This window comes from Otolemur garnettii, unplaced genomic scaffold (assembly GCF_000181295.1).
Source record: "Otolemur garnettii isolate 467f Iridium unplaced genomic scaffold, OtoGar3 scaffold00031, whole genome shotgun sequence".
Taxonomy (NCBI): Eukaryota; Metazoa; Chordata; class Mammalia; order Primates; family Galagidae; genus Otolemur; species Otolemur garnettii.
In genome coordinates this window covers 13,722,502-13,735,957 of record NW_003852426.1, presented here as the reverse complement: position 1 = coordinate 13,735,957, position 13,456 = coordinate 13,722,502, and the positions used below count along the sequence as shown (strand labels likewise).

Sequence of the window (13,456 nt, the reverse complement as noted above, 5' to 3'; positions counted from 1 at the left end):
TGCATCGGAACATCTGGCCCCCTGACCTCAGACTCCTCCCACCCTGTGAAGGAAGATCAGTGTCTCTTTGCCTTCTCTAGGAATTTCCCTACCCCCAACCACTTGGTCTTTCTTCTAGTAACAGTCAAGAGGGCACCAATGTTTAATCCAGAGGTGACAATGTGAGGGGAATTTCTGTGGAGTACATGAGCCTGGAGCAGAGTAGTGGCAGGGTTTGGGACTTAGCAGGAGTCTGGAGTTTGGAGGGTAATGCCCTGACCCCTCAGTGTTCAGCATCAGGATCACAGCTGCAGGGACAGTAAGGAGCAGGCTCTCGGAGCCTGGGTGTGTGGCTGAGTCAATGCTGGCGAAGATCTCCCTGGTCATCTGAGCATCAAACAAAGGGTGGACAGAATCTCGGCCAGTAACAAAAGTGGTGATCTCTGAGGAGCTGGCTATGGCCAGCATCTTCAATGCCTATGAAGGAAATGTGGAAGCAGAATTAGGAATAGGAAGAGCCACCATGAAGAAGGGGTAAGCCAGGGCCATCATTCTAGACCTTAAACTTTAAGACAAAAGTTAAGTATAATAAGAGGAGACAAAAATGGAAGAGGCAGTAATAGGATATCAAACACCAGAAAGTGGTGGCTAAAAGGAGGGAAAAGAGAGAGAAAAGAAAAAGAAAACCAAAAAACCCCAAGACAAGATAGTAAAATCAGCCTGCCACTTCTCTCTGCCCCCAGGCTCCCAGCACCAAGGCTACCTAAGTAGGATGGCCACCACCCCCATCTTCCCTTCAGACTGACACCCTCTCACAGTGTCCAGTTTTCATAAAAGGCTTTCTTTGACATTTCCCATCTTGATTAACCACTCTTTCCTTTGCAAAACCTTTCTTCCCTTGAGTTCTATGACTTTATCCTCCAGGTTTTCCTCCTACCTCTCTTGTGTTCTTTGGGCCAATCCACAAATACGAGGTTCTCCGTTTTTTTCTTCCCACCCTGTATCCTCCTCCAACCCAGGCAAGCTCGTCCAATCCCACAGCTCCAATTTCTAACTATATGTCAACTCTCCCAAACCTGTGTTCCTTGGCCTTAGCCAGTATCCAGCCCTTCTCAACAAGGGCAGTAGATCTCAACAAGATCATTTCACAGGCAGAGTGGTTGAAATTATAGGAAAAATACTTGTAATATGAAAACTTTTTGGCTGGTACTACAGAGAAAAAAAAATTAAAATGAACAGTACATCATTAAAGTAGAGAATGTCTCGAATATCTCTCCTGGTGAAAGGGTCGACTCTCTAGAAAAAAATCCACTAGGGATGGACTGGGCTAGAAATAATTCTCAGGACAACTCTCCTATGAGGCTTGGACCCTCCAAGAAAATGCTACCTTGGCTCGGCGCCTGTGGCTCAAGTGGCTAAGGCGCCAGCCACATATACCTAAGGTGGTAGGCTCAAATCTAGCCCAGGCCCACCAAACAACAATGCCGGCTGCAACCAAAAAAACATAGCCGGGCGTTGTGGCAGGCACCTGTGGTCCCAGCTACTTGGGAGGCTGGGGCAGGAGACTCGCTTGAGCCCAGGAGTTGGAGGTTGCTGTGAGCTGTGATGCCATGGCACTCTACCCAGGGGGGCAGCTTGAGGCTCTATCTCCAAAAAAAAAAAAAAGAAAGAAAGAAAGAAAGAAAGAAAATGCTACCTCATAATGAGGCAGTCTCTCTTTGGCTACCCCATGCTTCCCTGATTAGTTGAATTCTGTAGACCTTAACAATTTTATTTCTGGATGAGACTCTGAATTTAGTGGTAAATGCTTTATTTTGGTCATGTAACTTGAAAGGATCAGAGAATTTGAGCATATATGACCTAGACTGTGACTGCCTATCTGCTCTTAAATGAGCAGCACCTCATTGGCTGCACAAAGGAAAAGAGCCTCCTGGCCTCTTCAGGGACAGCTTGCTCTAAAGGACATGTGCTCCTGTTCATGCTATTGTCATTATATTGTTGGAATCTATTCTGATCTCCCATTCTGGGACCCTTGGGCCATACAGAGCCACTGTGTCCACATTGCCCTACCAGCCATCACTTCTGTCTTGAGTAGGCAGGCAGTCAATTCTATAAGCTCCCTGGATAAAGGCCTCTCTTCCCTATTCTTTGGGCCCAGGGTGACACCATAATGCAAATGCTGGCTCTGTTTTACCCAAATCTGGTGAGGGAATATTTTCTTTATAAGGTTACTACTCAGATAAAAGGGGAAAAAAAGGTAATTTTAGCTTAGCTGTTACTTCTATAAAATTAGTATTAGGGGGTTTTTCCTGCTGAAAATTTAGAAGGAATAGAAAATTAGTTTTTTTTTTAAACTATTTATTATTTATTTATTTATTGGAGACAGAGCCTCAAGCTATCCCCCTGGGTAGAGTGCTGTTGCATCACAGCTCACAGCAACCTCCAACTCCTGGGCTCAAGCAAGTCTCTTGTCTCCACCTCCCAAGTAGCTGGGACCACAGGCACCTGCCACAATGCCCGGCTATTTTTTGGTTGCAGCCGTCACCGTTATTTGGCAGGCCTGGGCTGGATTTGAACCCACCACCTTAGGCATTATGTGGCTGGTGCCTTAGCCACTTGAGCCACAGGCGCCGAGCCAGAAAACTAATTTTTAACCAGACATCTAATTGTAACTAAAGAAGCATAAGATAGTCAACATACCTAGAAACTCAACTCCTGATCTACTGCCCATACCCCCTCCTCCTACATTTTCTCACTTAATAAATGGCTACCTCATGCACTCTGCTGCTCAGTTTTATACCAGGAATCATTCTTTTAAAAAATCCCTTCTCCCTTTCTCCAAACATGCACTCATTCCCCAAGACTGTCTAGATCAAACTCTTAAATCTACCTGCATCTTTTCATCCCCCCCCCCCCCCCCCCCGGTCTAAGTCACTGCAGTATCTCCTCAAGATCAGCAGTCCCCGGTCTGCCTGTCTTGCCCATCACTCTCTCATGCCAGGCCCAGTGACTCACCGCCAGCCCTGCCTGCTGCACCAAGATGGAAGTCTTATATTCTTGCATGCAAACCAGCACAGCATAGATGCCACCCTCCCTGGCAAAGACTGGCCGCCACTCGTGCTTGGTCATGAGCAAGTAAAGGAGGCGCAGGCCCAGCACCACCACCATCTTCTCTCCAACCTGGTTGGTCAGCAGCTCCACAAGCGTCTTCACTAGCTTCTCTCTGATAACAGAAGAAACATTGGGTCTCCATATCCCAAGGAGTCTTGCCTGATTTCCCAGCTGCATCACCAACTGACTCCCACCCTAACCCCATCTGCTAAGATCTACGGGGTTCCCTCCACACTCCCCCACCTACTCTCCTTACCTCAGCCTCACTCCTGATCCCCTCCCTTCTGTACTCTTACTGACTCTGGCTTCTCACCTCATGAAGGAGGCAGGAGAGCAAAATGGTTACAAATTCTGGCTCATCCTTTCAAATAACTCTAAAAATTCAAAGTAATTCTAATCAAAATGCCTAAAATATTTTCAAAAATACTAGGGGCAGCGCCTGTGGCTCAGTGAGTAGGGCACCAGCCCCACATACCAAGGGTTTTGGGTTCAAACCCAGCCCCAGCCAAACTGCAACAAAAAAATAGCCAGGCGTTATGGCGGGCACCTATAGTCCCAGCTACTCGGGAGGCTGAGGCAAGAGAATCACCTAAGTCCAGGAGTTGGAGGTTGCTGTGAGCTGTGATGCTATGGCACTCTACCAAGGGCAATAAAGTGAGACTCTGTCTCTAAAAAAATAAAAGTTAATCTTCCTATGACAGGAAGATTCTGACACTAGAAGAGAAATGTTTGGAAAAAATAATGGTAGATTTGTTTATCATTATCGAAATACAAACCTGTAACAGTTGAAACCCTGGAACTTGGCTCGGCGCCTGTAGCTCGGTGAGTAGGGCGTTGACCACATACACCGAGGCTGGCAGGTTGCAGCCTGGCCCAGGCCAGCTAAACAACAATGACAACTGCAACCAAAAACTAGCCGGACGTTGTGGTGGGTACATGTAGTCCCAGCTACTCAGGAGGCTGAGGCAAGAGAATCACTTAAGCCCAAGAGTTTGAGGTTGCTGTGAGCTGTGACTCCATGGCACTATACCTAGGGTGACATAGTGAGACTCTGTCTCAAAAAAAAAAAAAAGAAAGAAAGAAAGAAACCCTGGAACTGATACAGGGTAGCCAAAAGGATCAACAGCTGAGAGGAGAGATAAGGGTAGTATCTCAGCTAGTGAAGAAAGAAAGACTATAAAACATGATATTGAGATATCTGGCTATACATTTGAAAAAATGGTAAGTGGAGCTCTACTTCACACCATTTGCAAAAATGAATTACAAATGGATTTAAAAAAAATAGCCAGGCATTCTGGCAGACACCTGTAATCACAGCTACTCAGGAGGCTGAGACAAGAGAATCACTTGAGTTCAAGGGTTTAAGGTTGCTGTGAGCTGGGATGTCACAGCACTCTACCAAGGGCGACAAAGTGAAACTCTGTCTCAAAAAAATAAATAAATAAAATAAAAACAAAGTAGGGAGAAAAGAAAAAGGAAAAAGAAAAAGCACAAGCCCCAGAGCCAAAAGAACCTAGATTTCAAATCTATAAAACTAAGCTAATTACTTAAATTCTCTAAGCCTGTTTCCTTGCCCATATAGTAGAGTAATAGTATCACTGCTCCCTTCGATGTTGGACAGATTTAATGAGAGAATGCATGTAAATAACTAGCAGAAATGCTCCAAAAATATCACATACGTGCCGCTGTAACACCTAACCCTCCTACTCAGCTGCTCCTCAGGCTACCCTCCTTCATCCCCAGCTTTTCTAACTCTTGATCTTATAGCTCCTTCCCCCTTACCACGACCTTTACTGTTGCTTCAACCAGAACCTCTCCTCCCACAACAAACAAACCTCAGTGATTTGTCAGGATGAACCAGAGGGTGGTCCCGCTCAGTAATCTCCTCCACAGCCTGAGAGAGGGCGGAGAGCCCTGAAAGCTGCAGGTTTGCGTCCAAGCTGGAGATCTGCACAGTGGCCACGACTGCCGCCACATGCTGACCCAGGGAGCTGCGAGAACCAGGACCCCTCAAGGCTCTAGCCATTTCTGAAATTAATGGGTGAAAGGCAGTGGCTAAAAATTGTGGCACCTCTAAGCTGGAAGTCTTTAAAGGTCAAGCCAGTTACCCTGCTGATATTTAAACACATTATTTATTATTATAGCCTATATCCTTTTCCAATTCTGTGTGAGGGATCTAATGGTTGAACTATGAAATGAAGATACCCTAGAAAACAGACCCTCCTTTTCCAGAAAGGGAGTGGGGGATACAATCAAGGTCAAAGGAAAGATGGATACACAGTTCTAAAACATTTTCCCTGCAAAAGTGGCCTTACTTAATGGCTTTCCTTCTACCCTGTATACTACTTCTGCCCAGGACTTTTTCCAACTTTTTTTTTCCCAGCACTTGACTCACCACTGGCTGTCTCCTTCACCTCAGGGGGCAGGGTCATCCTCTCAGTCACCAGAAGCTGGTTAAATAGCTGTGAATCACTCTGTGCCATGGGGGACTCAGTCTTTGCCTTGGGGTGCTCTGCCTCTGCCTTAAGGGTCTCAGCCTTTGCTTTGGGGGACTCATTCTCTTCTTCTGAGAAGCTGGTCTCCAATTTGGACTCTTCTTGTGGATCTGGAGTATAGGAGTGACTTCGTGAAGTAGAGGAGCTGCTTAATATATCAAACAGCAGTCCATACTTGGTGTAGATCTGGGAGTTGAGCAGGTCATTGAGGATGCTGCCCTCAAACCGGTTACTGAGAACCTGCAGAAGACCCTCAGCCATCTCTACAGGCACGGAGATCTCACCAAGGTCCTTTTCATGTAGGGTCTGTCAACAGAAGGGGTATGTGTTTCAGGGACAAACAGAAACAAAGGTCCTGGCTACCATAATGGAAGGGTAGCCACCCCCCTACATGTCCTTCATACCTTCTACATACTAGACCCTCATAGTACTGTCTTGTCCCCAACAGGACCCATCCCCAACTATCTATCTCCAGCCTTCCCATAAGTGGTATCCCATATCTAGAACTCCAAAGAGTCCTACCTCTAATCCTACTGTAAGTCCCCTACCAGGTATCTGAGGCCTGTAATACCTCATCCAGGTTCTCTCGAAGACTCTGGAAAAGTGGCTGCTGTTCACATAGGTCCAACTTCTTGATGAAGAAAAGCAGCTCCCACCACTCAGCCTGGGTCAAATATCCCTCATTCTTCTGAGGCTCAGGCTGGAGGTAGGGCAAAGAGTAGAGCCCATCCACAGGGTTCCAGTCCCGGGAAGGAAATACTAAGAACACAGGCATATAAGGATCAGTACCCATTAGAAGAGTCAGTTTCTGAACCTCTGGGGCTGCTCCTAGTCAGAAGTAACTTCCTCCCAGTCACTACTCCTCTATTTAGAGACATGCTATCCATGTCCCTTCTTAGGCTCACCTGTGCCCAGCACAGTAGCTCCTGCTCCCTTCTCCACAGCTGCTGAAGCTGTATCCTCAGTAGATTCCTCTGGGCCCAGGATCTCCAACATATGCCAGTGCACCCAGTAGGTGCGACCTGTCGACTGCCAGAAGACCTAATATGAGGGAGGTATAAAGAGGAATGAGGAATAGAGAGGGCTTGGTTCTTTGAAGGCTTGAAAGGATATGCTCGGGTTCAGACCTGGGTGACACCCTCAGGTACACACCTGACTAGGCTCGGAAAAAGCTTCGTATAGCAAAAGGCTTTCTTCCCCTATCAGGAGTGGGTCTTTCCTCTCTTCCTAACCAAGGTGGTCTATGCTCCCACACTCCTTCCTAGTTTCCTTCACTGATGCAAGTGGTGGTGAGGTATCTTGATATATCAGTTCTGCTCCCTGAGTCCTAGTTTCCTTATGACCTCACAGCCCACCTGCATCCCGCCAGATTTCCTCAGCCCTCAAATTGATACTCTTCCAAATGCTGACCTTCTTTTACCTTTCCAATTCCCCTCAAGGTTTTCTCCTTGGGGGTCCATAATACAAAAACAGATCCTCAATAGCGTTCCACCACCATGCATAGCTCACCTGCACAAGGGGGATGCCATTCTTACTCTGCCGGAAAGCACCCTCATCCCCAGCACTGATCTCCTCGTAATCATCCAGCATCCGCACTCGCATTCCTGGCTGCAGCACCTGCTGCACATATTCTCCATAGCCACTCCGGCTAGAGAATTCAGAGCGCTGGCGGAAGGCCCACCCTTGCCTTCTAGGGGCGGTGACAGATGTGGGGAATAAAGGGCTGGGGCCTGAAATGCAGGGCTGAAAGATGGACCGCACTGGCCGGGGTGACGGTGTGCCCTGTTCACTGAGGTTCCGCGCCCAGCCCATGCTCCGCACCAGCTCTGAAATGAGGTTGCCCACAGCCATACTGAACTCCAGCTCCCTCTGTCCTCGGCTTTTCTCCCTTGTGGGGCATGGGGAGCTTTGGTCTCCAGCTCCTGGCTCTGGACTGTTATTGAGCTGATCCAACAGGGAAGTCACACATAGATAGCGCTTCACCAGGGAGAAGAGCAGCTTTCCTGGGATCTGTAGGACAGAGTCCTTAGGACAGGCTCATCTCCTCCTGCTTTTAGGCCCTTTCCTTCCCCCCAATATCCTCTTCTACAGGAAAATATAAAGGCCTTATCCCCAGACCTGTAGTTTTCAATGTAAGAAATACACAGGAAGTATCTTAAAACACAGATTCCTAGGTTCTAACCTCAGAAATTCTGAATGGGGAGGGAGGAATGAGCCTTCATTTAAATAAGCTCCCCAGGTAGCTCTGCTACTGTCACAGGGTCCTGAACCACATTTTCAGAAATAATGCCTTAGGCCTTGTACGCAGCATTTTCCCCACAGCTGGCAGAGTACCTGAGGCAGGTGAATACCCTCAAAGGCCATGCAGTGTTCTTCAGAGGATGTGGTTTCTGCAAACAGCTCCAACAAAGTATAGCGGCTGTCAAAATCCATGTGCTGCTCAATGCCATCTTGCTGGCTCAGTGACAGAAGGACGTGAGCCCGACTTCCTGTAATCCACACCCAATCCATATCTTCTCCTCAATCTCTAATACTTTGTCCTTGCCTTTCCTAGACTCTATCCCCTACCCTAGAGGCTTTCAAACTTCGTTACTGAGACCTACACCCAGAAATTTTACATGGTAATCTAGTACAAACAAACACACGTATAATGGAAACATATATTTTATGCTACAAAATCTACTCTCACTAAATGCTACATACTTGATATTTTACATTTTTAAAAATGTTGGTTGTAACACATCAAGTTGATTACAAAACCAACCAATAAATCTCACCCCACAGGGTTTTTCTGAGACAGAGTCTCAAGCTGTCACCCTGAGTAAAGTGATATGGCATCATAGCTCACAGCAACCTCCAACTCTTGGGCTTAAGCGATTCTCTTGCCTCAGCCTCCCAAGTAGCTGGGACTACAGGTGCCCGCCACAACACCCACCCATTTTTTGGTTATAGTTGTTACTGTTGTTTGGCAGGCCTGGGCTAGATTCGAACCCACCAGCTCCGGTATACGTGGCTGGTGCCATAGCCACTGAGCTACAGGCACTGAGCCTCAACCCACAGTTTAAAAATGAATGCAAACCTATCCCTTCCCTTCTCTATCTATGCACTAAGAATGGACAGATAAATCAGATGCTATCATTTTATCCTATTTACATACTTCAATAGCCCACAAATCTTTCCTTTGCATTGAATTGATAGTCACCAAACAGCAAGTGTTCTTACAGAGTTGGGAAATCTCTCTGTTCTTACTTCTAGTGGCCCCATTTTCTCCAATGCTTTCCTTCTTCCCCTGGCTATCTCTTACCAGCATCATGCGCTGCCAAAGCCTGCAGCATTTTGCCTGCACTCCGACGGATCTGAGGCTCAGGATTGCACAACATGTGCATGAGCAGGTCTAGGGCTCCTGTCTCCCTGAAGACACCAGTGAGAGGCCCAATGCTGGCATAAGCACTGAGCACATGGATGGTATGGAGCACAGTGGCTGTGAGGCTTGAGGTTCCACCTTCTGCCAGCTGCCTGGCAGCCCTGCATACCAGTGTCCGCACATCAGCCTCCATCTCTCCCACTGCCACTTCATCCAGGCCTCCTGGGTCTCGGGGAAAGCTTCCTGAACCTCCGGTTGGTTCGTGCTGAGGCCCCTTAGATAGTGTCCGTTCACCTAACAGCATTGGACAGTTGGCATAGACCTCGGGGGCTGACAGCCACATGAGGATGTGTTCTGCCTTGCCTTCTTCCACATCCACTTTGCCCACTTCCCCACACTTCAGGATACTCCATCGGATCAGGTATTCAGGATGTCCATCATGCCCAGGCCGCTGCCGAATGAGTTCTTCAGGATATGCTTGCAGCCGAGGCCCTAAGGGCACCATGAGGTCTCCAGCACGCCGTTCTCCCACCATCCTGACCTACTGAGATACACAAGAAGGATAAAGCAGTATAAGAAGAGAAAAAACTACACAGAGAGGGACGGAATCTTGAGACACAGAGAGGGTGGGTGGTGATTGGTAGGCTGCATGGTAGAATTTAGAAGCCAGACAGAAAGGCAAAGAATAGGATGAAATAAATAGCTGAACATACACTGGGATTTATAAGGGGAGAATGGAGTGAATATAGTGAGGGAATGAAATGAAGGGTTTTAAGGATTGGAAGAGTAGCACTCTGGGAGGCCAAGGTGGGAGGACTGCTTAAGGTTAAGAGTTCAAGATGAGCTTGAGCAAAAGTGAGACTCCATCTTTACCCCGCCCCCAAAAAATAGCCAGGCATGGTAGCATATGCCTGTAGTCCCACCTACTCAGAAGGCTGATGCAGGAGGATCACCTGAGTCCAAGAGTTTGAGGTTGCAGTAAACTATGATGATGCCACTGCACTCTACCTGGGTAAGAGAGTGAGACCTACTCTCAAAAAAAAAAAAAAAAAGAAAAAGAAAAAAGAAATGGAAGAGGCAAGTTACAAAGAAGCTGAGAAGAGTAATAGGTGAGGTAACAACAAAATGATAGTTAAACAGGACAATCTGGTGAGAATAGCACAGGGATATAGGTCAAGACTTATAAGGATGACATGAGTGAGTAGGAAGGGTAGTAGCATGTGAGATGGTGGGGTCAGAACACATGAGGAAAAGTAGGAGGGGCAGGACAGGGAGTATAAATGACAGAGTAAAGCTGGAATCTAGACCTAAAGAGTGGGCTACAGCAAATATAGGGAATGGAGATGACAGGAGGCGAGGATACTGAAGGAGAAGACTGGGTGGGAAAAGTGTACGGGAGTCTTATGAAAGGGGGAAGGGCATACAGAGCTGATAAAATTATAGGAAAGAAAGACTAGATCCCACCCTATACTTATGCTGTACAAGGTCTGATAATAAGCTTTTAAACTCATCCTAGAAAAAGTGCTACACACTTCATTGCTGAATATCACTATGGTCACCTTCAAAGTACTCCCCTTGAGAAGCTATGCACTGACACATTACCTGGTCCACCCTTCAAAGCAATTTTGGAATTCTTTTTCTGGAATGGCCATCAAAGCTGTCATCATATTACCCCTGATGTACTGAATGTCATCAAAATGTCATCCTTTCAATATCTCCTTCATCTTTAAAGAAAAAAGTCACTGGGGGCCAGATCAGGTGAGCAGGGAGGGTGCTCCAATATAGTTATTTGTTTGCTGGCTAAAAACTACCTTGTAGACAATGCCACGTGAGCTGGTTCTCTGCTGTGGTGCAAGAGCCAGGAGTTGTTCGCCAAGATTTTCAGTTAAGATTTTCCTGTTTCTCTATTGCTGTTTACTTGGTCTTCTATGCTTCTCACATTCAGCTGATGATATTGATGCATAATTTGACAATTTTTTGCAATGTTTTCATCAATTTTGCTCATTATCAGCCATCTTGACCTCTCTTTATCAGTGATACTTTCTCTCCCCTCAAAATCATTTAATCCATTTGTACACTGTTTTCTTCATAGTGCTAACCCTGTAAACATGTCCCTGATTTCACTTCCACTCTTGCCAAGTTTAACAAGAAATTTAATGTTTGTTTGCTGCTCTAATTCAAGCTCTAACACTCTCACAACAGCACACAAAAATAAGCAACGATAAGGAATGCCACTGAGCAAGACATTGCCACTCGATGACATGAACACAACTGTGAGACTCTGATATACCAAGGTTATGAAACTGTAAGGATGGTCAGTCTTTATATCAAAATGATACAAAAATTATTGCTCTCTACCTGCATTCTCTGCTCAGGAGGCTTACTAGTAGGCTCCCTGTAAATTTCCGCCCATTTTTTCTGTTTTATTGTTTTTAGATTTTCCTTTTCAAAAAACACTGCAAAGAGCAGACAGAAAGAAAAAAAATGTGTTCTCTTTACATTTCATCAGGTCTCTATCTTTCAGAATTTGTTCTCATAGCCTCAAGGGGTCCTGAGTCATCTCTGGACCCAAAAAATAAGGTCTAAACATCAAGCCTCAGGATCAGAAACACTTGAGAAAAGTCTGTCTCTAACAGCAAAGACAGCTGCTTATCATCTCACCAGAGGAAAAGCAGATGGACCAGTTTCAGCTGTGAATCTGACAGCAATTACCTTTGTGTCTCTTTGCCTCCCGCCTTCTCCCTTAAATTTAGCAGCTGCTTGATCTCAGCTGCAGGAATTCTTCCTTTTTGTGTGATGCTATGCTATCTCCCTGCTCTGTACTCTCTTTCTCCATTCTTTCACTCTTTCATTCTTTAAGAAGATAAAATAAAGTTTATACTTTTATATCCTAATCTTGGTCTAGAGAAATTATTTTCTTGCTCCCCACAGAACACCTACTGAGCTTTCCACCCTAACAGAAACCTTATGGAGTAATTTGTGCAGTGCTGCCAATGTAAGCACACAGTGGACCCGAACTTAATTGTCAGACTTTGTATGTATGGTAAGAAACTAGGTCAGGTAGATATAGATGGAGGTGGTTATCATAAGATTAAGGGTAGGGAATGAGGCCAGGAAAGAGGCAATATAGTACAGACTTCAGAGTCAGATAAGTGATTCTGAATTCTGGTCCTTTCCTTACTAAACATGTAGTTACTTAACTGAGCCTGAGCCTGTTTACTCCTTTGCAAGATAGTAATAATGTTCATACCTGTTGTAAAACTTAAGATCACATATGTAAAGCACATAGAACAGCATCTAGCAGGTAGTGAGTGTTCTGTAAACATAACCTGACTACTCTTGGATGAAGAAGGTAGGGGAGTCATCAAATAAATGAAAAGTTATTCAGTCAGATTATAAATGAGAGTGGGATAATCAGGAAAGATATGCATGTTATGATCTTTGATATCTTTGATCTATGATATTGCAGTGTAGAGGCAACAGGAATAGTGAGAAGAATGGACGGTAAACCTAAAATGATGAAATGGTGATCAGGGGCGCCGCCTGTGGCTCAAAGGAGTAGGGCGCCGGCCCCATATGCCTGCTAGAGGTGGTGGGTTCAAGCCCAGTCCCGGCCAAAAACTGCAAAAAAAAAAAAAGAAAAAGAAAGAAAGAAAAAAAAAAGAAAAGAAATGGTGATCTGGAGAGGAGTCAGGGATGGAAGATGAGAAGAGAAAAGAAGTGAAGAAGCGGGGTGGGGCGGAGAAAGGATGTGGACCTCGATGGGGGTTAGGGGTCTACTTGGGAGCAAGGCAAGGTAACCAGCGATGTGGCAATGGGCGTGTGATTAGCACATGGCCAAGCAAAACAATCAGACAGGTCTGGGGGAGAAGGAGGGACGCACATAAATTGGGCCTAGAACAAGACAAGAAACTGAGGTGTGGGGTGAGGTCTGGACACAGGCATGAGACCAGCAGGCGGTAGCAAGGTAAGACCCAAGCATGCAGACCAGTGAGGCGGTACAGCATTGAGGAGTTTGGGGGCAGGGTGAGGATGGGGGAGGCGGTATAGAGGACGCTGACAGGACCGAGCGACTCTCAGACACCAAGGCCTGGTTCCTTGCGTCAGCCCCACGAAGAATGGCTAAAGAACCGGAGAGGAGACGGGATGTAAGGGGACTGAGTCGGCGCAGGACTCTCCTCTCACCTCCCACCGCCCGGCTTGGCCCTTGCTGAGAGCCAGCGGCCGGTCCCGCCGTCCTGGCCCCGCCTCTTCAGCAGCTGCCTTCCTCCCTTCCGGGTCACACGGCGGGTGCACGCAGGGCCGGGCATCTACGGGTCCCCTCGCGGCCCAGGCCGAGCGTGGCGGAACAGTGCGCGCGTGGAGCATGCGTGCTGTACCCGCGGGCGGCTGCGTGGGGCCGCGCTCGTCTCGCTGCAGTAGCAGGAAACCCTGTCTGGCAACTGAGAAGCAGCCCCTCCTCTCAGCCGGGTTGGCCTTCCTAGTCCTCCCTCTCCTGCTTGGAAAC

At 46.8% G+C, this 13,456-nt stretch overlaps 1 protein-coding gene across 1 annotated transcript in view; it reads right to left on the bottom strand.

Moving 5' to 3' along the window:
• Positions 1-13,210, bottom strand: part of CUL9 (cullin 9) — a 38,878-nt gene extending 25,668 nt beyond the window's left edge. The window contains exons 1-10 of the mRNA XM_012804673.2: positions 13,135-13,210; positions 8,890-9,493; positions 7,920-8,074; positions 7,095-7,595; positions 6,491-6,626; positions 6,157-6,344; positions 5,486-5,891; positions 4,926-5,118; positions 2,995-3,202; positions 260-456 (exon numbers count right to left, since the gene is read on the bottom strand). Coding sequence (XP_012660127.1) covers positions 260-456; positions 2,995-3,202; positions 4,926-5,118; positions 5,486-5,891; positions 6,157-6,344; positions 6,491-6,626; positions 7,095-7,595; positions 7,920-8,074; positions 8,890-9,484 — 2,579 coding nt within the window. The 5' untranslated portion in view covers positions 9,485-9,493; positions 13,135-13,210. The remainder of the gene's footprint in view (positions 1-259; positions 457-2,994; positions 3,203-4,925; positions 5,119-5,485; positions 5,892-6,156; positions 6,345-6,490; positions 6,627-7,094; positions 7,596-7,919; positions 8,075-8,889; positions 9,494-13,134) is intronic.
• Between the last annotated feature and the right edge of the window lie 246 nt (positions 13,211-13,456).